This window comes from Oncorhynchus gorbuscha, linkage group LG25 (genome assembly GCF_021184085.1).
Source record: "Oncorhynchus gorbuscha isolate QuinsamMale2020 ecotype Even-year linkage group LG25, OgorEven_v1.0, whole genome shotgun sequence".
Classification (NCBI taxonomy): domain Eukaryota; kingdom Metazoa; phylum Chordata; class Actinopteri; order Salmoniformes; family Salmonidae; genus Oncorhynchus; species Oncorhynchus gorbuscha.
The window spans coordinates 8687179-8711912 of NC_060197.1; the positions used below are offsets into that span (position 1 = coordinate 8687179).

Below are 24734 nucleotides of genomic sequence, written 5' to 3' on the forward strand. Positions count from 1 at the left end.
GTCTGAATATTGGATAACAGCCTGGAAAAGGAAAAATAATTTGGTACTGGTAAATAGTCTGGTCATTGTTATTTTATTGTGTTACTTTTTATTCAATGTTTTACTTTGTTTATTTAGTAAAATACTTTCTGAACTCTTTCTTGAACTGCATTGTTGGTTAAGGGCTTGTAAGTAAGCATTTCACGGTAAGGTTTACACCTGTGGTATTTGGCGCTGGTGCCAAATAAAATTTGATTAAAAAAAGTACACACGCACACACACACACACGCGCGCACACACACACACACACACGCACACGCACACGCACACGCACACACACACACACGCTAAACATTGAGCTGTAACAAAAAAGACACAGCAGAGGTGATTTAACTACAGAGGACACTAAACCACAGACATTATAATCTATCATATCACACCAGTACATTACTCAAAGCCTAACTGGGGGAGAAAACCTGCTCAAACACACACAATCTGCCACAGGAGAATAAAACGTGTTTAATTGAAACATTTAGTTGGAGGCGGGTTTTCAGACTCATTTAGGGATTTTGTGACGGGGTTTGGCTCATACTGTGTTCGCCATCCTAACCAGATGGCATATATATATCACCTCTCTATCATACTATAGGGCTGGCCAGTGTGTCTGTCTGAGTGACTGAGTGTGGGTGTGTGTGTCTCTCACTGTGTGTTCATCTCTGAGGGTTTGACTGTATCTATCAGCCGATGAACATGTCTCTTTAGCTGAAGGCAGCTCAGCCATATTTACTCCCTCTCTCCAGCACTTATTTCCTCCCTCCATTCTGACGAGCAGACGAGAGATAAAGAAGGGAGAAAATTGCATTCGGAGGAGAGTCAGTCAGGGGCCTCTTGTGTTAGAGCGCATTCCCCCTGGAGACGGTGCTTTCTCTCTCTCTCTCTCTCTCTCTCTCTCTCTCTCTCTCTCTCTCTCTCTCTCTCTCTCTCTCCCTCTCCCTCTCCCTCTCCCTCTCCCTCTGCTAAATATCTCATTACTCCAGCTGACACCCAGCAGGCCTGGAAAACACGGCCCAGAATGAGAGGCCGATCCTGGGAGGGGGTGGCGGGGCAAGGGCCATAGAGCTCCAGAGACTGATACTCGAGTGATTTGGGCTAAATCATGGCTTTTCTCTAAGGGGGATATTTCTGACCTGAGTTAAGAATGCGTAAATAGAACATAATTCCCTTTTGATGCACTTCTCTGTCATTGCATATTCTGACCTTGAACTTGAGCATGAGAACAGCATGCTACTCACACGCTATTCGTTTGGGGTGGAGATGAAATGAAGTTGTGGCGGAGGTGTGTCTGCAGATACGCCGTAGTCTGACCTCGACTTAATTCCCAAATAATTCCACCACTTTCGCACGCAAATCAAGTCTAGTGAACCTACCGGTTCCAAGTGGAAAAAGCATCTACTTTCTTTTTTCCCCCCGAAAGAAATAACACCGTTCTCCATGCACCCGAATTTACAACTTGACCAGAGCTATTGATAAGAGCTATTGATAAGAGCTATTGATAAGAGCTATTGATAAGAGCTAGGTAAATGAGTCATACATTTGGATAAGGGTATCGTAAGTATAAATGACACTTGTTGATCCATTTAACCTTGTAATCGCGGAAGAAAAATGTGAAACCAGTCATCCGGCAGCAAATGTAAAAGCATATCGACACATAACTTCCCCACAGTAAAGTTTATGAAAGGCTGAGCCTTTTAACTTGTAGGGATGGGCACTCTCGAATGTCTTAATTATAGGCTACCCCATCATGTTAAACATTATCCACTGTCAACGTTGACCGTCAGTAGCCCTAGTAACCACACACATTCAACTACTGTTAGTTCCCTTCAGTTGGTATAGCCGACATTATCATTCCATTTAATGACATTGTTTTGTTTACCTTCATGTGCTTCCTCTGCAAATGCCGTCACGGCCCTGTGGTTGTTGCTGAGGATCATTAGTACCAGTTGATAATATATTTGTAAACATACATTTATGCTAATGAAATGGTTATATGGAGTGGAGCGCAGACCAAGCCGTAACGGTTTGATCCCAACGCATACTTGTCCGTGTCATCCCATAACCTGGTCTCAGAGCATTTCATATTATTCTGGAGGTAAATCCTTTTGGTATGATATGTTACGTTTCGTATGGTATGTATTCATTTGTGGATGTCCATCACCTGTTTCGTATGATACTGTATGTTACGAATTACATGTCACGCATTTGCAAAAGGTAAAATATGTTACGGATTTGCGAAAATGTAGTAAATGTTACGATTCTGCGAAATGTATAATATGTTACGAATTCTAGCTAGGTGGCTAACGTAAGCTAGGCGGCTAATGTTAGCTAGGCTAGGGGTTAGGGTTAAGAGTTCGGTTACAGGGTTAAGGTTAGGGTTCGGGGAAGGGTTAGCTAACATGCTAAATAGCTAAAAAAAAAAGTAGTAAGTAGATGAAAAGTTGCTAATTAGCTTAAGTTATCCGTGAAGAGATTTCAACTCGCATCTTTGGGTTGCTAGACGTTCGTTCGCGTTATACGTCCGACAAAATACACTACTTTTGTTTTTGTCTTAAGTAACCATACCAAAAAGTTAAATATCATACTAATTTTGGGGGTCCCGGATGTACTTTTACTATGTTACGTTTAGTCTATAAGACCAGGCTGCATCCCACAGTTCCATGATTAGTGCAGAAAGGCAATAGACGAGGGTATAGCCTACTATTATACACGATTCTCCCTATTATAATTATATGTACTAATCTTCCAACATTACCACGGGTTAAAGAACGTGGCAATTTTCAGAACGAATCTAACCACCGTTTTCTTTCCTTCATGCGTAACTCTAGTATCTCTAAACCTGTTTTTCATGTTTCATAAATACTTTCCTAAACCTAAATTAATCTACAAGACCAGAGTATTTTTAAATCTACCAATTGGTGCCGAAACTGAGACAAATATGTATATATTGAGATGGCTTTCTTTCACTTATCCCTAATATTTTGAAACTGTTCTCTCAATATATTCTAGCCTGTGAAACAAAATGTGAACTAAGAGGTTCACCGTATTTAAAGGCATGGCTTAAGATACATCTACTGAAAACACTATTGAATATTAACCTCCTCCAGACAATATGTCGGCCAGCAAGTGGGAGGGTTTTCAGAATGACATTTATTCACTGTGCGTAAGGTAGCCACACCTGTATAAGGATACGAGACTGTATAAGGTATATCTGAACACCAACTACTGAGAAGTGCATAGGAGAGTCATACATTTTCTCTCTCTCTCCCTCTCTCTCTCTATCAATTCAATTCAATTCAAGGGCTTTAATGGCATGGGAAACTAAGTTAACATAGCCAAAGCAAGTGAAGTAGATAATAAACAAAAATGAAATAAACAATAAAAATGAACAGTAAAAATTACACTCACAAAGGTTACAAAAGGGAAAATAAATAAACATAAATGTGGGTTGTATTTACAATGGTGTTTGTTCTTCACTGGTTGACCTTTTCTTGCAGCAACAGGTCACACATTTTACTGCTGTGATGGCACACTAGTATTTCACCCAGTAGATATGGGAGTTTATCAAAATCGGGTTTGTTTTCTAATTCTTTGTGGATCTGTGTAATCTGAGGGAAATATGTGTCTCTAACATGGTCATACATTTGACAGGAGGTTAGGAAGTGCAGCTCAGTTTCCACCTCATTTTGTGGGCAGTGTCTTGTGGGCACTGCCTACAACGGCCTTTCTCAATAGCAAGGCTAAGCTCACTGAGTCTGTACATAGTCAAAGCTTACCTTAAGTATGGTTCAGTCACAGTGGTCAGGTATTCTTCCACTGTGTACTCTTTGTTTAGGGACAAATAGCATTCTAGTTTAGTCTAGTTCTGTTTTTTTGTTAAATCTTGGTGTCAAGTAATTTTTTTTTTTTCTCTGTGGGGTCTGTTTGTGTTTGTGAACAGAGCCCCATGACCAGCTTGCTTAGGGGACTCTTCTCCAGGTTCATCTCTCTGTAGGTGATGGCTTTGTTATGAAAGGTTTGGGAATCACTTCCTTTTAGGTGGTTGTTGAATATAACAGCTATTTTCCCGATTTTTATCATTAGCGGGTATCAGGCCGTCATTGAAAATAAGAATTGGTTCTTAACTGACTTGCCTAGTTAAATAAAGGTCACATTTAAAGTAAAATGCATTAACTGGTGTTTTATGTTATTTGTTGCAGAATTCTGCATGCAGAGTCTCAATTTGGTGTTTGTATCTTTTGTGAATTCTTGGTTGGTGAGCGGACCCCAGACCTCACAACCATAAAGGGCAATGGGTTCTATAACTGATAACTGGGTTCTATAACTGGGTTCTATAACTGATTCAAGTATTTTTTTGCCAGATCCGAATTGTTAGGTCAAATTTTATGTTCCTTCGATGTCATAGAAGGCCCTTCTTGCCTTGTCTCTCAGCTTGTGGAAATTACCTGTGGCGCTGATGTTTAGGCCAAGGTATGAATCGTTTTTTGTGTGCTCTAGGGCAATGGTGTCAAGATGGAATTTGTATTTGCGGTCCTGGTGACTGGACCTTTTTTTGGAACACCATTATTTTTTGTCTTACTGAGATTTACTGTCAGGGCCCAGGTCTGGCAGAATCTGTGCAGAAGATCTAGGTGCTGCTGTAGGCCATCTTTGGTTGGGGACAGAAGCACCAGATCATCAGAAAATAGTAGACATTTGACTTCAGTTTCTAGTAGGGTGAGACCGGGTGCTGCAGACTGTTCTAGTGCCCTCACCAATTCTATGATACAGTTTGAAGTCGGAAGTTTACATACACTTTAGCCAAATACATTTAAACTCAGTTTTTCACAATTCCTGACAATTAATCCTAGTAACAATTCCCTGTCTTCTGTTAGTTAGGATCACCACTTTATTTTAAGAATGTGAAATGTCAGAATAATAGTAGACAAAATTATTTATTTCAGCTTATATTTCATTCATCACATTCCCAGTGGGTCAGAAGTTTACATACACTCAATTAGTATTTGGTAGCATTGCCTTTAAATTGTTTAACTTGGGTCAAACGTTTTGGGTAGCTTTCCACAAGCTTCCCACAATAAGTTGGGTGAATTTTGGCCCATTCCTCCTGACTGAGCTGGTGTAACCGAGTCAGGTTTGTAGGCCTCCTTGCTCGCACACGCTTTTTCAGTTCTGCCCACACATTGTCTATAAGGTTGAGGTCAGGGCTTTGTGATGGCCACTCCAATACCTTGACTTTGTAGTCCTGAAGCCATTTTGCCACAACTTTGGAAGTATGCTTGGGGTCATTGTCAATTTGGAAGACAGATTTGCAACCAAGCTTTAACTTCCTGACTGATGTCTTGAGATGCTGCTTCAATATATCCACATCATGATGCCATCTATTTTGTGACATGCACCTGTCCCTCCTGCAGCAAAGCACCCCCACGCTTCACGGTTGGGATGATTGGCTTGCACGCCTCCCCCTATTTCCTCCAAACATAACGATGAAGACAGAAGACATTTCTCCAAAAAGTACGATCTTTGTCCCCATGTAGAGTTGCAAACTGTAGTCTGGCTTTTTTTATGGCGGTTTTGGAGCAATGGCTTCTTCCTTGCTGAGTGGCCTTTCAGGTTGTGTCAATATAGGACTCGTTTTACTGTGGATATAGATACTTTTGTACCTGTTTCCTCCAGCATCTTCACAAGGTCCTTTGCTGTTGTTCTGGGATTGATTTGCACTTTTTGCACTAATGTACGTTCATCTCTAGGAGACAGAATGCGTCTCCTTCCTGAGCGGTATGACGGCTGCGTGGTCCCATGGTGTTTATACTTGTGTACTATTGTTTGTACAGATGAACGTGGTACCTTCAGGCATTTGGAAATTGCTCCCAAGGATGAACCAGACTTGTGGAGGTCTACAATTTTTTTCTGAGATCTTTTTAATTTTCCCATGATGTCAAGCAAAGAGGCACTGAGTTTGAAGGTAGGCCTTGAAATACATCCACAGGAACACCTCCAATTTACCCAAATTATGTCAATTAGCCTATCAGAAGCTTCTAAAGCTTTGACATCATTTTCTGGAATTTTCCAATCTGTTTAAAGGCACAGTCAACTTAGTGGTTGTAAACTTCTGACCCACTGGAATTGTGATACAGTGCATCATAAGTGAAATAATCTGTCCGTAAACAATTCTTGGAAAAATTACTTGTGTCATGCACAAAGTAAATGTCCTCACTGACTTGCAAAAACTATAGTTTGTTAACAAGTGGAGTGGTTGAAAAACGAGTTTTAATGACTCCAACCTAAGTGCATGTAAATGTCCAACTTCAACTGTATGTATGTTGAAGAGTGTGGGGCTTAAGTTGCATCCCTGTCTCACCCTGTGGGGTGTTTTTTTTTGCCTAATTTTAAGCGCACACTTGTTGTTTGTGTACATGGGTGAATACATGGTCCGTCGTACGGTAATTTGGTAAAAAGCCAATTTGACATTTGCTCAGTACATTGTTTTCACTGAGTAAATGTACAAGTCTGCTGTTAATGATAATGCAGAGGATTTTCCTAAGGTCGCTGTGGACGCATGTCCCATGGTAGTTATTGGGGTCAAATTTGTCTCCACTTTGGATTGGGGTGATCAGTCCTTGGTTCCAAATATTGGGGGAGATGCCAGAGCTAAGGATGATGTTAAAGAGTTTAAGTACGGCCAATTGGAATTTGTGTCCTGTATATTTTATCATTTCATTGAGGATTCCATCAACACCACAGGCCTTTTTGGGTTGGAGGGTTTGTATTTTGTCCTTTTGTTCATTCAATGTAATTAGAGTGGGTTCAATGGGTTCTGGTCGTCTTTAATAGTTGATTTTAAGATTTGTATTTGATCATGTATATGTTTTTGCTGTTTGTTCTGTTATAGAGCCAAAAACATTTGAGAAGTGGTTTACTCACACATCTCCGTGTTGGATAGATAACTCTTGGTGTTGTTTGTTTAGTGTTTTCACATTTCCACAGAAGTGGTTAGAGTCTATGGATTCGGTTCCTTCTTTTTCCTTCTTTTTCCGTAGTGCATTTCTGTATTGTTTTAGTGATTCACCATCGTGAAGGCGTAGGCTCAGGTCTTCTTTCTTAGGGTTTTTACATTCTTCATCAAACCATTTGTCATTGTTGTTCATTTTCTTCTGTTTTCTGTTTGAATTTTTTTTTAGATTTGATAGGGAAGCTGAGAGGTCAAATATACTGTTTAGGTTTTCTACTGCCAAGTTTACACCAGTATTACGGTGAAACGTTTTGTCCAGGAAGTTGTCTAAAAGAGACTGAATTTTGTTTTTGCCTAATAGTCTTTTGGTAGGTCACCACACTACTTTCCTCCCACCTATATCATTTCTTAATATTATTCAGTTCCTTTGGCTTTGATGCCTCATGATTGAGTATTGCTCTTTTCAAGTAGACTGTGATATAGCTGTGATCTGACAGGGGAGTCAGTGGGCTGACTGTGAACGCTCTGAGAGACTCTGGTTTTAGGTCAGTGCTAAAGTGGTCTACATTGCAACTGCCAAGCGATGAACTATAGGTGTAGCTACCGTAGGAGCCTACCATTGACTATGTACATACCCAACGTGCGACAGAGCTGCAGGAGTCGTGACCCATTTTTGTTGGTCATGTTATCGTAGTTGTGCCAAGGGGGGCATATAGGGGAGGGAATGCTGTCACCTCCAGGTAGTTGTTTGTCCCCCTGTGTGCTGAGGGTGTCAGGTTCTTGTCCAGTTCTGGCATTTAGGTCGCCACAGACTAGTACATGTCCCTGGGCCTGGAAATGATTGATTTCCCCCTCCAGGATGGAGAAGCTGTCTTCATTAAAGTATGGGGATTCTAGTGGGGGGATATAGGTAGCACACAGGAGGACATTTTCCTCTGTTAAGATCATTTCCTTTTGAATTTCTAGCCAAATGTAAAATGTTCCAGATTGTATGAATTTAATGGAGCGAGTTAGATCTGCTCTATACCACATGAGCATACCCCCTGAGTTCCTTCCCTGTTCACACCTGGTAGTTTGGTGGATGGGACTACCAGCTCTCTGTAACCTAGACGGCAACCAGTGGGTCCGTCTCCTCTATACCATGTTTCTTGTAGGATGACAATATCTGTATTTCTGATTGATGGCAGATGACCTCATCTGAGATGAGATAATGAAGGCTTTGTGATCCATAAAGTGTCCAATGTTGTTAGTTGTGTGGCACCCCCCACCCTCCTGTCAGCCACCCTGATATCCCTCCTGACAATCCCCCCACACCCACTGAGGACATACACAAGCCACAGATTGTACTTCGTATGGACTCAAACGGGAAATATATACAAGAAAATAAGCTATTTATTTTCTCTCTCCCTCCCTCCCTCCCTCCCCTCCCTCCCTCCCTCCCTCCCTCCCTCCCTCCCTCCCTCCCAATAAAACAGGGCTTAACATTAGTAGCATAAGAGCATTTGCTAAATTACTCAAATGTAAAAGATAAATGTAAAGAAGTAATAAAATGAATGGAAAAATATGTAAATGCAATAGATAGATGATAGATAGAATACTCTATAAGTATTCCTGAGTGGCGCAGCGGTCTAAGCCACTGTATCTCATTGCTAGATGTGTCACTACAGACCCTGGTTCAATCCCGGGCTGTATCACAACCGGCCGTGATCGGGTGGTCCCATAGGTGGTGCACAATTGTCCCACCGTCGTCTGGGTTAGGGGAGGGTTTGGCCGAAGTAGGCCGTCATTGTAAAATAAGAATTTGTTCTTAACTGACTTTGCGAGTTAAATGAAGGTTAAATAAGATGATCAAATGCAGCCTCATATGTTCAGTCAGACTTGTACATATAAACGGGTTAAGTGACAATGGGGTTTCAGAAGGTGTTTTGTGGTTCTGGATGGCCCGTTAGCTAGCAACGATGACAAGAAGTAAGTCGCTCTGGATAAGAGCGTCTGCTAAATGACTTAAATGTAATGTAAATGTAGCTACCATTTGGGTAATCGAAGATGCTAGTTTAACCTTGTTCTTGATACCATGTCTTGTTTTGTAATGATGTACACTATATATACACAAAAGTATATGGACACAAACGAGTGGATTCGGCTATTTCAGTCAAACCCGTTGCTGACAGGTGTATAAAATCGAGTGCACAGCCATTCAATCTACATAGTCAAACATTGGCAGTAGAATGGCCTTACTGGGTTTGGCAGATGCCAGGAGAACGCTACTTCCCCGAATGCATAGTGCCAACTGCCGAGTTTGGTAGAGGAATAATGGTCTGGGGATGTTTTTCATGGTTAGTTCCAGTGAAGGGAAATCTTAAAGCTAAAGCATACAATGACATTCTAGATGATTCTGTGCTTCCAACTTTGTGGCAACAGTTTGGGGGAGGCCCTTTCCTGTTTCAGCATGACAATGCCCCCGTGCACAAAGTGAGGTCCATACAGAAATGGTTTGTCGAGATTGGTGTGGAATAACGTGACTGGCCCGCACAGAGCTCTGACCTCAACCTCATCGAAGACCTTTGGGATGAATTGGAACGCAGACTGCGAGCCGGGCCTAATCGCCCAACATCAGTGCCCGACCTGACTTATGCTCTTGTGGCTGAATGGAAGCAAGTCCCTGCCGTTTCAACATCTAGTGAAAAGCTTTCCCAGAGGGTTGGAGGCTGTTATAGCAGCAAAGGTGGGACCAACTCCATATAAATGCCCATGAAATCGGAATGATACGTTCAGGTGTCCACATACTTTTGGTAATGTAGTGTATTTGAGAGACAATTGCTCATTGTGCAATATTATAATTTTTTTCAATAAACATTGGAGATTAGATATAGTTTACATATTGTCAACAGTCTAAGCCAACCGTCTGTTTTGCCCCATAGTTGCGCATGCGTCCGTTTTGTTACTAAACAACCAACCCGTCATAGGACTATGAGCTTGTTAGTTTTAATGGGCTGGTGGTAAATAGCAGACACAGAGACGGCTGTTTCTCTGCTATACCTCCCTCACTGTGTCAATCTCTCCATCCCTCCATCCCATTAACTTGTCTTGTTTGTCCAGTCTCCAAACATGCACAGCTGTGTTTCCTCACTCGCACTCCACTTGCTGTGTTGTGCGTAGCCTCCGTCTCTAGAAGTCCTACTATTAGCCAGGGCCGGCCCTAGCTTTTTGGGGGCCCTGAGATTGAGATTTGGTTGTGAGAAACATTTACATTTTAAAGTACATTTTCAGCATGGGGAGTAGAGAAATTGTTGCAGTTTTATAACAAATATTATGCAATTCTACACATTTTGCCATGGGGCAGAGAGCCCTTTCTTGGTTATTGTACAGCTCATTTCCTGCAATTCTAGCCATTTTACATGGGATGGAGAGAAAATGTGGTAGTTTTAAAGCAAATTTCCAGCACAAACAAAAAATTTAATTGCACCTGTATACACTGTATATTCTACTATTCTAACTCTCAACAGTAAGATGAGACCCCGACTGAGTTCCCCCCCCCCAAAGAATGTTGCTTACTTAGGTCACTTGTACCTGGAGCCGGCCCTGATATTAGCCAGAGCAGAGAGAACAGCACTCTAACCACTCAAACAGCCTGTATAGGCAGGATGAATATTATACACACAGCCACAAATCACCAGGCTTTACAGACCACTGTGAGTAACACAAATACAACCACATTAGTCTGCCCTACTTCTCTCTACCGGGAACAGTCAACATCCGCCTCTCTCTCTCTCTCTCTCTCTCTCTCTCTCTCTCTCTCTCTCTCTCTCTCTCTCTCTCTCTCTCTCTCTCTCTCTCTCTCTCTCTCTCTCTCTCTCTCTCTCTCTCTCTCTCTCTCTCTCTCTCTCTCTCTCTCTCTCTCTCTCTCTCTCTCTCTCTCTCTCTCTCTCTCTCTCTCTCTCTCTCTCTCTCGAGTGTGTGTGCGCATGCGTGAACATGTGTGTGTGCGTACGTGGGTTTGTAAATGAATGTGCTCTCTCGTAAATGACCTGTCCTGTTCATATCCACTTTCATAATGCCCTGACATTTATAAAGTGTGTGTGTGTGTGTGTGTGTGTGTGTGTGTGTGTGTGTGTGTGTGTGTGTGTGTGTGTGTGTGTGTGTGTGTGTGTGTGTGTGTGTGTGTGTGTGTGTGTGTGTCCTGAATGCCAGAGTATAATGAGAATGGATACGACAGTGACAAGGCCATTAGTGAAAGGCAAAGTCACACAAAGACACATACAACTGCACACACACAGACACACAGGCTCACAATGTAAAACAGTGGGGGACGATAGAGCCAAGACAATAACCAAACTCTATTTACCAATCCTTATTCGGACCCAAAGTAATTACTTTTAAATTGCAAACTGGGGACATTACAAAAAACGGTGCAGCAATTTGGGTCCTGAGCTAGTCAGCAGCATGTTTTTCACATGGAAATGAAGCTTTTTTCCCATTGTCATTGTCCACTTCAATCTCTGCCTCCTGTTGAGGGCTTTATGTCTGTGTGAAAAAGCAGAGGATATTGGGAAAGTTAACTGGGCCTTGGTACAGAAGGTTATGATGGTATAAATAGGGAACACTGATTCAGAGCAACATGGGGGGTAAACACACAAACTGCAACACAAAGTCACACACACACACACACACACACACACACACACACACACACACACACACACACACACACACACACACACACACACACACACACACACACACACACACACACACACACACACACACACACACACACACACACACACACACACACACGTCTGACCTTGGCCCTGTAATTCTCCTGCAATCACATCCCTGTCATCTCCTACTGTCAAAAACCCTACAAACTGACAAGGACACCACAACCCACACAGACACACTCCCAATGGAGAGGTCATAGGGTCACTGATGGGGGTCCTGTCTAAATGTGGGTGTCTATAATGCTGCCTGTCTCATCTCTTCTCTTTCTGAGGAGTGTGACATCCTTAACAGAGCCAGTCAGGCTGATCAGTGTGATCTGGGGTCCTTGCTTATGTTACCTTGTCTGTTTTGACACTTTTTCCCCAAAATCCTTTATGTTATTTCTTTTTCTGGGAAGAATGACTGCTGTGACTGAGAGAGTTTTGAAAGTGACTTTTCTTCTTTGTCCTACTTTGACATATTTGGCCAAAGGATGACGAGCATGTGACAGCATCCGACAGATTCTATCACACAGAGATGGAGAGATGGAGAGAGAGAGAGAGAGATGGAGAGGGAGAGAGAGAGATGGAGAGAGATGGAGAGGGAGAGAGAGATGGAGAGAGAGAGAGAGATGGAGAGAGACAGAGAGAGAGATGGAGAGAGATGAGAGATGGAGAGGGGGAGAGATATGGAGAGAGAGAGAGATGGAGAGAGATGGAGAGAGAGAGAGATGGAGAGGGAGAGAGAGATGGAGAGAAAGGGAGAGATATGGAGAGAGAGAGAGAGAGAGAGAGATGGAGAGGGAGAGAGAGAGATGGAGAGAGAGAGATGGAGAGAGATGGAGAGAGGGAGAGAGGGAGAGAGATGGAGAGAGAGATGGTGAGAGATAGAGAGAGTGAAAGAGAGATCGAGAGAGAGAGCGAAAGAGAGATGGAGAGAGAGATTGAGCAAGTGATAGAGAGCAGTATAGAGAGAGACGGAGAGAGAGATTGAGAGAGTGATAGAGAGCTATAGAAAGAGAGAGATGATGAGAGACGAGGAGAGAGAGAAAGATTGAGATTGAGAGAGAGAGATGGAGAGAGAGAGAGCTGAAGAGAGATGAAGAGAAAGGGCGAGGGTACAGTACCTCCATAGTCTGAGACTGGTGCATGGCTTTGATTGCATTCTGTGCCATAGCCCTGGTAGAAAACGTGACAAACGCACATCCTGTAGGGACGGAGGGAGGGAGGGGAGGGATGGAGAGATGGTGGGAGGGAGGCCGGGAGGAGGGAGGGGACAATAGGATAGAGGGAGAGGAGAAGGAACGGGAGGAGGAAGAGGAGGAGACAAGAAAAAACAAAACAAGACAAAAGGGTTGGACACGTCGTTGTTATAAACCCAAAACAGAGATTGTACAGAGAACTAAACAAGCAGACAACAGTGTTTTCAGGTTGCTAAGGAACAACAGTCAAAGAGCACAGCTAGCGCCATGACGACCACACCCAACCCCATCCAAAATAGGCCAGCTCCAATCAGAATCAATCAGAGTTTTTGATTGGCAGGTTGTGGTGCGCCAATGGGGATGGCTGTTGATGACTTGAGCATTGAGATGAGATGGGGTGGTTGAAGCTCCCTCCCTCCCTCTTCATCTTCCCCAGCCTCTTTCTTTCTCTCTCTGCCCATCTCTCTCTCGCTCCTACACAGAAATAACTGGTTGTACTAGTATCCTCCCACTCTTCATCTTCCCCAGTCACTCTTCCTCCCACTCTTCTAGAGAATGTAAATCTGTCCAATTTGCATTAAAACGATTTGAACTCATTAGGCCTGCATTGTGTGTCTGATTGGATGCCCCCTCCGCCCTCTCTCTTTCTCTCTCTCTCTCCCCCCTCCCCTTGCGGTCCTATTCTGGGACATGAACAAACAAGAGAGAGAGGGGAGGGAGGCGTGGCGGGGCGGACGACTGTGACAAACTGTCTCTAGGGTTCTATGAAGAATGCGTTCTGAAAAGACATCACAGAAAATCACACAAATTGAGCAAATCTTGGGGGAGGGAGGGAGAGTGAAGGGGAGGGAGGGAGAGTGAAGGGGAGGGAGGGAGGGAGAGTGAAGGGGAGGGAGGGAGGGAGAGTGCGTGTGGTGGGCAGAATGATGCACATTCTTTGGGAACTCTTAACTATTTGACGATTTGGAGTTTGATTGGTGGGATCGTAATTGTTGGGTAATAGACTAGTATTAAATGAAATGGTATTACCCTTAACGTTGGCTTCCCGATGGCTGAGGCCTGTTGGTTGGGGAGTGATCAGAGAGAGGCAGTGTCAATATACTGGAGGAGAGCTTCAACACCCCCACCCCCCAAGCTAACATGCTAACACACTAACACACACTGAGCCATGCTAGCACTAGTAGCACAGCCGTCCCCAGACCCACTCCACACACACTTTGTAGCTAGCTGACTGCACAGGATACAGTTAGCTAGCTAGCAGACAGGTCATCTAGTCATAACTGTGTGCACGGGGTGGGGGGTGGACGGATGGAAAGAGAAACAGAAAGAGAGAGAGTACGAGTGAGTGAATGGGTGAGGGTGTGTGTGTGTGTGTGTGAGAGAGAGAGGATGGAGGGGAGGAAGACGAGTAAGAAAGGGAATGAAGGAGAGAACAGATGAGTGTCTGTGATTCCTCCTCTACCTTTATGATTGTCTTGTCCTCTGTGACAGAACAGGGTTGAGGGTTAGGGATAGTCTAGACTATTCATTATGGGCCTGCCTAACAGCACCCATAAAACCTAACCAGGTCTGTGCTGTAGCAAGTTGCGGCAGATGAAGTTGCCTTGGGGTTAAAGTGTGAGAAGACTGTCCAGGGTCTTGCTGATCTGGCATCAGTTGAGAAAGGCTACGGTCGGTCATCTTTGAGCAAGTTTCAGAAACTAATGTGGGGTAATTCTAGACGGGCCAAAACTTAAAAATAGCTTGAAAAACCTCTTAGAGTACATGACCCAGTTGTTATGCTACAGAGAGAATCCACCGGTTAAGGTGACCTGCTAGACTGGGTCTTTTTAATCTACTCTCAGTCTTTCACCAACTCTCATTAAAAGGCCAGGCAGTTCCTGTGGACTCGCCAGTGAAATACTGTTTACTGGCCGTTATACCATAGAACCAATGAGGCATTTAGAAGACAGGCATTCTATCGCTTTCCTCCACCAAAATACGTTCGTTAGTTTCTGAGCCCTGTTGACCTGAACCATAGATGTATTAAGGTCAGTGCCGAAAATGACCTGATAAAAGCTTCTCTTTTCCATTCCAGTATGTTTTTCACCATCCAGCGAAGAAGATGGGATTTAGCCGCCTAGCCGACGCTATAAATATCTAGCGGGCCGCATTCTGTCGTCATGCAGCGGGCTCCGATAGGAGAGGAGAAAGAGAACAGTCCTTTCATGAATGTAGGGTAGCTCCCCAGGCCCAGCCGTGGATCCACCAGTGGTGTGATCCATATTTTATTAATAGTGGGTGGCGGAACAGAACAGGCTTCTGATTGATACTGTGGTTTAATAGCAGCTCCGTGTTCGCGCAGAGCCAGGTGGGACAGGCAGACCCACTTGAAGGCCTATTTATCTGCAGCCTCACTCTGATTCATGTATTTACTGCTCTGGACCAGGCTGGACTAAGACTGCTCTGACAGGCCTGTTAGGAAGCCTGGGGTTTGTGGAGGTTATGTGCAGTAAAGGGGGACAGACTGAGGTTCTAATATTCATGAGGACAACAGACACGTGATTGGGGGAGTGAGGAAGAGATGTAAAATAGGATGATCATGTGTAATAGAATTCTGGGATAGTGCAGAACAGAGAGAGAGAGAGAGAGAGAGAGAGAGAGAGAGAGAGAGAGAGAGAGAGAGAGAGAGAGAGAGAGAGAGAGAGAGAGAGAGAGAGAGAGAGAGAGAGAGAGAGAGAGAGAGAGAGAGAGAGAGAGAGAGAGAGAGAGAGATGAAGAGGATGAAGAGGATGGGATAGTGAAGGGGATGAAGGGACAGGAGGACTGAGAGAGGAGGATGAAGGGACAGTGGAGGACAGAGAGAGGAGGATGAAGGGACAGTGGAGGACTGAGAGAGAGGGACGATGAAGGGACAGTGGAGGACAGAGAGAGGAGGATGAAGGGACAGTGGATGACAGTGAGAGAGGAGGATGAAGGCACAGGAGAACTGAGAGAGGAGGATGAAAGGAGAGGAGGACTGAGAGAGGGGACGATGAAGGGACAGTGGAGGACAGAGAGGAGGATGAAGGGACAGTGGATGACAGTGAGAGAGGAGGATGAAGGCACAGGAGAACTGAGAGAGGAGGATGAAAGGAGAGGAGGACTGAGAGAGGGGAGGATGAAGGGACAGTGGAGGACTGAGAGAGAGGAGGATGAAGGGACAGTGGAGGACAGAGAGAGAGGAGGATGAAGGCACAGGAGGACAGAGAGAGAGGAGGATGAAAGGACAGGAGGACTGAGAGAGAGGAGGACAAAGGGACATTGGAGGACAGAGAGAGGAGGATGAAGGGACAGGAGGACTGAGAGAGAGGAGGATGAAGGGACAGTGGAGGACAGAGAGAGGAGGATGAAGGGACAGGAGGACAGAGAGAGAGAGGAGGATGAAGGGACAGGAGGACAGAGAGAGAGGAGGATGAAGGGACAGGAGGACAGAGAGAGAGAGGATGAAGGGACAGTGGAGGACTGAGAGAGGGGACGATGAAGGGACAGTGGCGGACAGAGAGAGGAGGATGAAGGGACAGTGGATGACAGTGAGAGAGGAGGATGAAGGGACAGTGGAGGACAGAGAGAGGAGGAGGATGAAGGGACAGTGGAGGACAGAGAGAGGAGGATGAAGGGACAGTGGAGGACAGAGAGAGAGGAGGATGAAGGGACAGGAGGACAGAGAGAGAGGAGGATGAAGGGACAGTGGAGGACAGAGAGAGAGGAGGATGAAGGGACAGGAGGACAGAGAGAGGAGGATGAAGGGACAGGAGGACAGAGAGAGAGGAGGATGAAGGGACAGGAGGACAGAGAGAGAGGAGGATGAAGGGACAGGAGGACAGAGAGAGAGGAGGATGAAGGGACAGGAGGACTGAGAGAGGAGGATGAAAGGACAGGAGGACAGAGAGAGAGGAGGATGAAGGCACAGGAGGACAGAGAGAGGAGGATGAAGGGACAGGAGGACAGAGAGAGAGGAGGATGAAGGCACAGGAGGACTGAGAGAGGAGGATGAAGGGACAGGAGGATTGAGAGAGGAGGATGAAGGGACAGTGGAGGACTGAGAGAGGGGAGGATGAAGGCACAGGAGGACTGAGAGAGGAGGAGGATGAAGGGACAGGAGGATGAAGGGACAGGAGGACAGAGAGAGAGGAGGATGAAGGGACAGTGGAGGACTGAGAGAGGAGGATGAAGGGACAGGAGGACTGAGAGAGAGGACGATGAAGGGACAGTGGAGGACAGAGAGAGAGGACGATGAAGGGACAGTGGAGGACAGAGAGAGAGGAGGATGAAGGGACAGGAGGACAGAGAGAGATGAGGATGAAGGGACAGGAGGATGAAGGCACAGGAGGACAGAGAGAGGAGGAGGATGAAGGGACAGTGGAGGACTGAGAGAGGAGGATGAAGGGACAGGAGGACTGAGAGAGGAGGATGAAGGGACAGTGGAGGACAGAGACAGAGGAGGATGAAGGGACAGGAGGACAGAGAGAGAGGAGGATGAAGGGACAGTGGATGACAGAGAGAGAGGAGGATGAAGGGACAGTGGAGGACTGAGAGAGAGGAGGATGAAGGGACAGGAGGACTGAGAGGGGAGGATGAAGGGACAGGAGGACTGAGAGAGAGGAGGATGAAGGGACAGTGGAGGACTGAGAGAGGGGAGGATGAAGGGACAGGAGGACTGAGAGAGAGGAGGATGAAGGGACAGGAGGACTGAGAGGGGAGGATGAAGGGACAGGAGGACTGAGAGAGGAGGATGAAGGGACAGGAGGACTGAGAGAGAGGAGGATGAAGGGACAGGAGGACTGAGAGGGGAGGATGAAGGGACAGGAGGACTGAGAGAGGAGGATGAAGGGACAGGAGGACTGAGAGAGAGGAGGATGAAGGGACAGTGGAGGACTGAGTATGTGTGACAGTAGAGTATTAGAGACCGCTAGTGGCTAGAGGCACCTTGAGGAGAGAAGAGACCTTCAGATTATGAGAGACGGTCAACAGTCACAGTAAGAACAACGGTAACATCCACAGAAAAACACACAACAACTGACACATCCACATAAACCTGTGTGACAATGACAGTGACAGCCTCGTGTGATGCCGGGCAGAACAGACAGTTTCATTTGGCAGACCCCGGCTCATCTCCTCAGCACATAGAGACCACAGAGGGAGGGGGAGAGGAGGCAGGGGGATTGGAGGGGGTGAGGGGGGAGAGGAGGCAGGAGGATTGGAGGGGGTGAGGGGGAAGTGAGGCAGGGGGATTGAAGGGGGTGAGGGAAAAGGGAGGCAGGGGGATTGAAGGGGGTGAGGGGGAAAGGGAGGCAGGGGATTGAAGGGGAAGGGAGGCAGGGGAGGAGATTGACTAAGGGGGACACTGCACTGCTGATTGCGTAGTAGTTCTATGGTTGGCCAATAGCGAGGGAGAACATGTTTTCTCCTTCTGCCTAGAGGTGAACTGTAAGGGGAGGGATAAGGGGCTCAGAACTGTAAGGGGAGGGATAAGGGGCTCAGAACTGTCAGGGGAGGGATAAGGGGCTCAGAACTGTAAGGGGAGGGATAAGGGGCTCAGAACTGTCAGGGGAGGGATAAGGGGCTCAGAACTGTCAGGGGAGGGATAAGGGGCTCAGAACTGTCAGGGGAGGGATAAGGGGCTCAGAACTGTAAGGGGAGGGATAAGGGGCTCAGAACTGTAAGGGGAGGGATAAGGGGCTCAGAACTGTAAGGGGAGGGATAAGGGGCTCAGAACTGTAAGGGGAGGGATAAGGGGCTCAGAACTGTAAGGGGAGGGATAAGGGGCTCAGAACTGTCAGGGGAGGGATAAGGGGCTCAGAACTGTCAGGGGAGGGATAAGGGGCTCAGAACTGTCAGGGGAGGGATAAGGGGCTCAGAACTGTCAGGGGAGGGATAAGGGGCTCAGAACTGTCAGGGGAGGGATAAGGGGCTCAGAACTGTAAGGGGAGGGATAAGGGGCTCAGAACTGTCAGGGGAGGGATAAGGGGCTCAGAACTGTCAGGGGAGGGATAAGGGGCTCAGAACTGTCAGGGGAGGGATAAGGGGCTCAGAACTGTCAGGGGAGGGATAAGGGGCTCAGAACTGTAAGGGGAGGGATAAGGGCTCAGAACTGTCAGGGGAGGGATAAGGGGGATAAGGGGCTCAGAACTGTCAGGGGAGGGATAAGGGCCTCAGAACTGTCAGGGGAGGGATAAGGGGCTCAGAACTGTCAGGGGAGGGATAAGGGGCTCAGAACTGTAAGGGGAGGGATAAGGGGCTCAGAACTGTCAGGGGAGGGATAAGGGGCTCAGAACTGTAAGGGGAGGGATAAGGGGCTCAGAACTGTAAGGGGAGGGATAATGGGCTCAGAACTGTAAGGGGAGGGATAAGGGGCTCAGAACTGAATAGAGGGTGGATATAAAGAAGTGGGAGGGGTGAAAAGGATGGCGGGTATGGGAGGAGGGGGTCAGGGGGTTGGGATGAGTGTGTCTATGGATGGAGCTCAAGAAACACACACCTCTGCTGAGACCGTCGGGCCCTCGCAGGATCCGGCACTCCTCGATCTGTCCGAACGCAGAGAACATGACTCGGATGTCGTTCTCATTGCACTTCTTCGACACCATGCCGATGAACAGCTTCCTGTCCTCCACCGCTGCAGGAGAAGAGGGGAAGACGTTCAAATGGGTGAGTAACAGAAAAAAGGAGAGGAAAGAGAAAGAGAAAGTCTCCCCATTTCATCTGCAGACTGTGATCAATGTCTCATTACCAGTCTCTGTGTGACTCTCTCTCTCTCGATTCTTTTCTCTCTCCATCTCCTCTTCTCCCATCTCTCCGGGTTTCTTTTTGTCAGCCTGCCCCTCCTCCTCCTGTTTAATCCCTTTCTCTCTGACCCAATCGCTCCATTTATCTTGCAATACCTCGGCCTGTGTAACAGTGTGTGTTGTGTGTGTGCGTGTGCGTGTGTGAGCGGGACAGAGACTCTTACTGTTTCTTGTCTCTGTGTGTGTATGACCGTGGGAAAGAGACAAGAGAGAGAAAGTGTGTGTACGTGTTGCTCACCATTCAGAGTAATGCTGATCCTATTAATTTTTAATGAGGAAACTGTCAGCTCTTACCGGGAGGCGAAAGAGATAAGCGGTCTGTTGCACTCTGGGAAATCAATAGAGCACTTGTTTATTTTGCTGTTTGAATTGTTTGTGCGCTTAAAAAAACAACACAGGGAAGATAAGTGTTGTTTCAAAGGCTTCCAACGCGGCTGTGTGCGTTCGCTCACTATCAGCACTGTCATGAATTAACAGAGAAGAGGATATGGAGAAACCGCAGAGACATCCTGAAACGGTGACTAAACATCTGTTAGCCGACCTGAGTCCGAGTTAGTGACGTATCGGGAAGCAGAGAAACAGCGTTTTACTGATTCCAGATCAGATTTGAAGAAAGAAAGGGGAAAGTGAAGACGGCTATCGATACAGCAGCACGGCGAAGGCAAACACACACACACACACACACACACACACACACACACACACACACACACACACACACACACACACACACACACACACACACACACACACACACACACACACACACACACACACACACACACACACACACACACACACACACACACACACACACACTCTTGGTTGACTAAAGCAACAAACCGCTTAACGACAATTCGTCATGGTTACAGCAACTCCAATAAAGGTCTATGGAACGTACTATCATTAGAAAGACGAATACATTTCATATGGCCGTACTTCACTATCTCCCATTACGGTGGATGATGACTGCAGCCACAGCCGGCTGGAGCTTTACTCAGGTCTCATCATCGTAACCGAGACGGATATATCTTACCAAGTCCTATTTCATAACCTCACAGAAGACGTCTGGAGCGGGAACGCATTATTAAGGTCTCATCATGACTTATATGGATGGATCTCTAGGTTTCCAGTGCATTGTATTTCCTTAGCGGGTCGAGTCTAGAAGATGCGGCTACGAGCGTCTTTATTGAGCTTTAAGTGACGCCTGTGTGCTGTCAGTGGCTTTATGACACTCCTCTGTCTCTCTCTGGGTGGAGCTCAGCCAGTACTGTCCCGTCTGTCCCAATGTTATTACCCTCTATCCTTCTACAGTTTCAGTGGTCCAGTGGATGAGGAAAAGAGGCTATTCATTAGTATTGGAACGTGGCCCGTCTGGCTTCTCTCAGATGCAGTAAAGCGTTATGGCTGGATAAATGGGTTTATAACCGGATGTGTAATAGAGCCAATTGTCTGTGTGTGTGGATGTGTGTTTTGTGTTTTGTGTTTGTGTGTGTGAGTGTGAGAGAGAGACGCAGGGAGAAAGGCTGGTTCACTGTGGGGCCAAAACAGTTAAACTCTCCCTGACCCCCTCCCAGAACACTTTAATAATTCATACATCTTTCTCTCTCTGAAACAGGATCACTGAGCCACAGACACAGACACAGACACAGTCACACCACGTAATACTCAGTCCAGTGTGTGATCACTCACCGTTTGATTTCTCACTGTCTGCAGGCTTCATCTGAATGGGATGGTGCATCTGGAAAAGACAGGACAAACACACCTTTACAATACTACACACACACACACACACACACACACACACACACACACACACACACACACACACACACACACACACACACACACACACACACACACACACACACACACACACACACACACACACACACACACACACACACACACACCTAGTGAGGACTGCACACACTCAGAGATCACACACACTACATCAGACACACACATCAGTCACAACACACGCACACACACTGACTGGTCACAGCACACCGACACAATACAAACTGGCCACTGAAAGTCACAACAGATCACACACTAAAGAGAAAGTTGGTTAGGAAACACACACACTGTGACAGACATCATCCAGGTGAGTCCCTCATACCCTTGTTGCAGGTTTAGAGAGGTTGAATGGAGCTGATTGATTGATGTGTTTAAAAAAGTGAGTACATGCATGCCTGGGGTGGCAGGGTAGCCTAGTGGTTAGAGTGTAGAGGCGGCAGGGTAGCCTAGTGGTTAGAGTGTAGAGGCGGCAGGGTAGCCTAGTGGTTAGAGTGTAGAGGTGGCAGGGTAGCCTAGTGGTTAGAGAGTAGAGGCGGCAGGGTAGCCTAGTGGTTAGAGTGTAGAGGTGGCAGGGTAGCCTAGTGGTTAGAGCGTTGGACTAGTAACCGGAAGGTTGCAAGTTCAAAACCCCGAGCTGACAAGGTACAAATCTGTCGTTCTGCCTCTGAACAGGCAGGTAACCCACTGTTCCTAGACCGTCATTGAAAATAAGAATTAGTTCTTAAATGACTTACCTAGTACAATAAAGGTAAAATAACTAAAAATAAAAAACACTTCACAGACAAGATGGCTGCCACACTTCACAGACAAGATGGCTGCCACACCTCTCTCTCTCTCAATTTCAATTCAAGAGGCTTTATTGGCATGGGAAACATATGTTTACATTGCCAAAGCAAGTGAAAAATATACAGAAAACATTACACTCACAAAGGTTCCAAAAGAATAAAGACATTTCAAATGTCATATTATGTCTGTATACAATCTCTCTGTCTCTCTCCCTCCTTTATGAGAGATGATGTGCCTGTTTGATCTGCAGAGAGACCAGTGACAGCAATGATCTAAATCTAGCCCAGTATCAATCACTCTGTCTCTGCCCACCTCACACACACAGCAGAGATCCATCTTCTGGGCTCTCACCAGCTGTGTTGTGTGTGTGTGTCTTTATATGTACCCTGTCTCACCCATAATGCCCCTGGCTAAGCCTGAACAGTCACCGTGTGGCAGGGCGCTTTGATCCTCTAGCTGTCTCTATCTGTCTGTCTCTCTCTATCGGTCTCTCTCTCTATCTGTCTGGCTCTGTCTGTCTCTCTCCCCCATCTCGATATGTCCGTTTCTCTCTGTCTCTCACTCTTTCGTTCTTTTTGCAATATGTTTATACATTGACCATTCCTTTCCACAACACTCCTACAGCCACCACCCCGGTGTCACCAGTAGTGTCAATTCAACTGACTTTACTACCTGGACCCATAGTGCCCATTTTGGTTTATAGCCCCCTGAGTTAGTGAGTGAGTGAGTGAGTGAGGATTTTGAATGGGACTGAATAATTTTGGTCCCCACAAGGTTAGTTGTACAAGACTGTGTGTGTGGAGCAACGAACCGCCCTTGCTGTCTCTGTCTGGCCGGTTCCCCTCTCTCCACTGGGATTCTCTGCCTCTAACCCTATTACAGGGGCTGAGTCATTGGCTTACTGGTGCTCTTCCATGCCATCCCTAGGAGGGGTGGTTCACTTGAGTGGGTTGAGTCGCTGACGTGGTCTTCCTGTCTGGGTTGACGCCCCCCCTTGGGTTGTGCCATGGCGGAGATCTTCGTGGGCTATACTCGGCCTTGTCTCAGGGTAGTATGTTGGTGGTTGAAGATATCCCTCTAGTGGTGTGGGGGCTGTGCTTTGGCAAAGTGGTGGGGTTATATCCTTCCTGTTTGGCCCTGTCCGGGGGTATCGTCAGATGGGGCCACAGTGTCTCCTGACCCCTCCTGTCTCAGTCTCCAGTATTTATGCTGCAGTAGTTTATGTGTCGGGGGGCTAGGTTCAGTCTGTTATATCTGGAGTATTTCTTCTGTCTTATCCAGTGTCCTGTGTGAATTTAAATATGCCCTCTCTAATTCTCTCTCACTTTCTTTCTTTCTCTCTCTCTCGGAGGAGGACCTGAGCCCCAGGACCATGCTGTTTTCAACTCTCTGGAGACAGCAGGAGCGGTACAGATACTCTGAATGATCGGCTATGAAAAGCCAACTGACATTTACTCCTGAGGTGCTGACCTCTTGCACCCTCTACAACCACTGTGATTATTATTATTTGACCCTGCTGGTCATCTATGAACATTTGAACATCTTGGCCATGTTCTGTTATAATCTCCACCCGGCACAGCCAGAAGAGGACTGGCCACCCCACATAGCCTGGTTCCTCTCTATAGGTTTCTTCCTAGGTCTTTGCCTTTCTAGGGAGTTTTTCCTAGCCACTGTGCTTCTACACCTGCATTGCTTGCTGTTTGGGGTTTTAGGCTGGGTTTCTGTACAGCACTTTGAGATATCAGCTGATGTAAGAAGGGCTTTCTAAATAAATGTTATTTGATTTGTGAGTGTGAGAGAGTGCAGTGGATCACATGTTGGAGGGCTACAGTACAGAAATAACTGCATCCTCAGGCTACAGGCGCTGGCTAGAGGCTATCCCTGCCTCTGCCTCTCACTCTCTCAGAAAGTTCTGTCTAGATGCCATCCTTCTTCTCCCAGATCTGTCTACCCAGAAGGCCATGCAGGCTTCAGACCCGGGGTGTGATGCCACATGGCTGGTTCTTCACTGAGAGCCCTGGAGCTACCTGCTGCGGTCACTCGTCATCCAATCACCATGACACCCCAAGCACTTGTTTCCCCCTTTCTCAGTAACCAAACATCTAAAGCTGTGCCATTGAGAATGTGGCCTACACTGGTGACATTTCCCTCTGGTATGGTAGTTGGTAATTAGATTATTGGCTGTGACCCTCGAACTCTTGGAAACACCTCCTCTTTCTCCTCTTCCTGATCTCCAGTCGGCTAGTCGGGGCATGCCATGCAGGGCCCGTTCTGGGGGCGACGTCGAGGTGTCTATCCGTCAGAGTAGCTGATGACATGGAGGTAAACATTACCTCTCCAGCAGGGTATTATCCCCTTAACACTACCATACTGTTTCCTACCCAACCAACGCTATGCAACACTACTGTGTTCTAGTACAATTGCCCTCTAAACATTTCCTTCTTGGACATAACGTGCCAGA

The 24734-nt window shown here is 46.4% G+C and overlaps 1 protein-coding gene across 1 annotated transcript in view; it reads right to left on the reverse strand.

The window, feature by feature from the left end:
- The window catches only part of LOC124013738 (CUGBP Elav-like family member 2), a 210717-nt gene that overhangs the window by 40173 nt on the left and 145810 nt on the right, over positions 1 to 24734 (reverse strand). Inside the window, exons 4-6 of the mRNA XM_046328201.1 lie at positions 21380 to 21428; positions 19384 to 19518; positions 12810 to 12889 (exon numbers count right to left, since the gene is read on the reverse strand). Of these exons, the coding sequence (XP_046184157.1) occupies positions 12810 to 12889; positions 19384 to 19518; positions 21380 to 21428 (264 nt within the window). The remainder of the gene's footprint in view (positions 1 to 12809; positions 12890 to 19383; positions 19519 to 21379; positions 21429 to 24734) is intronic.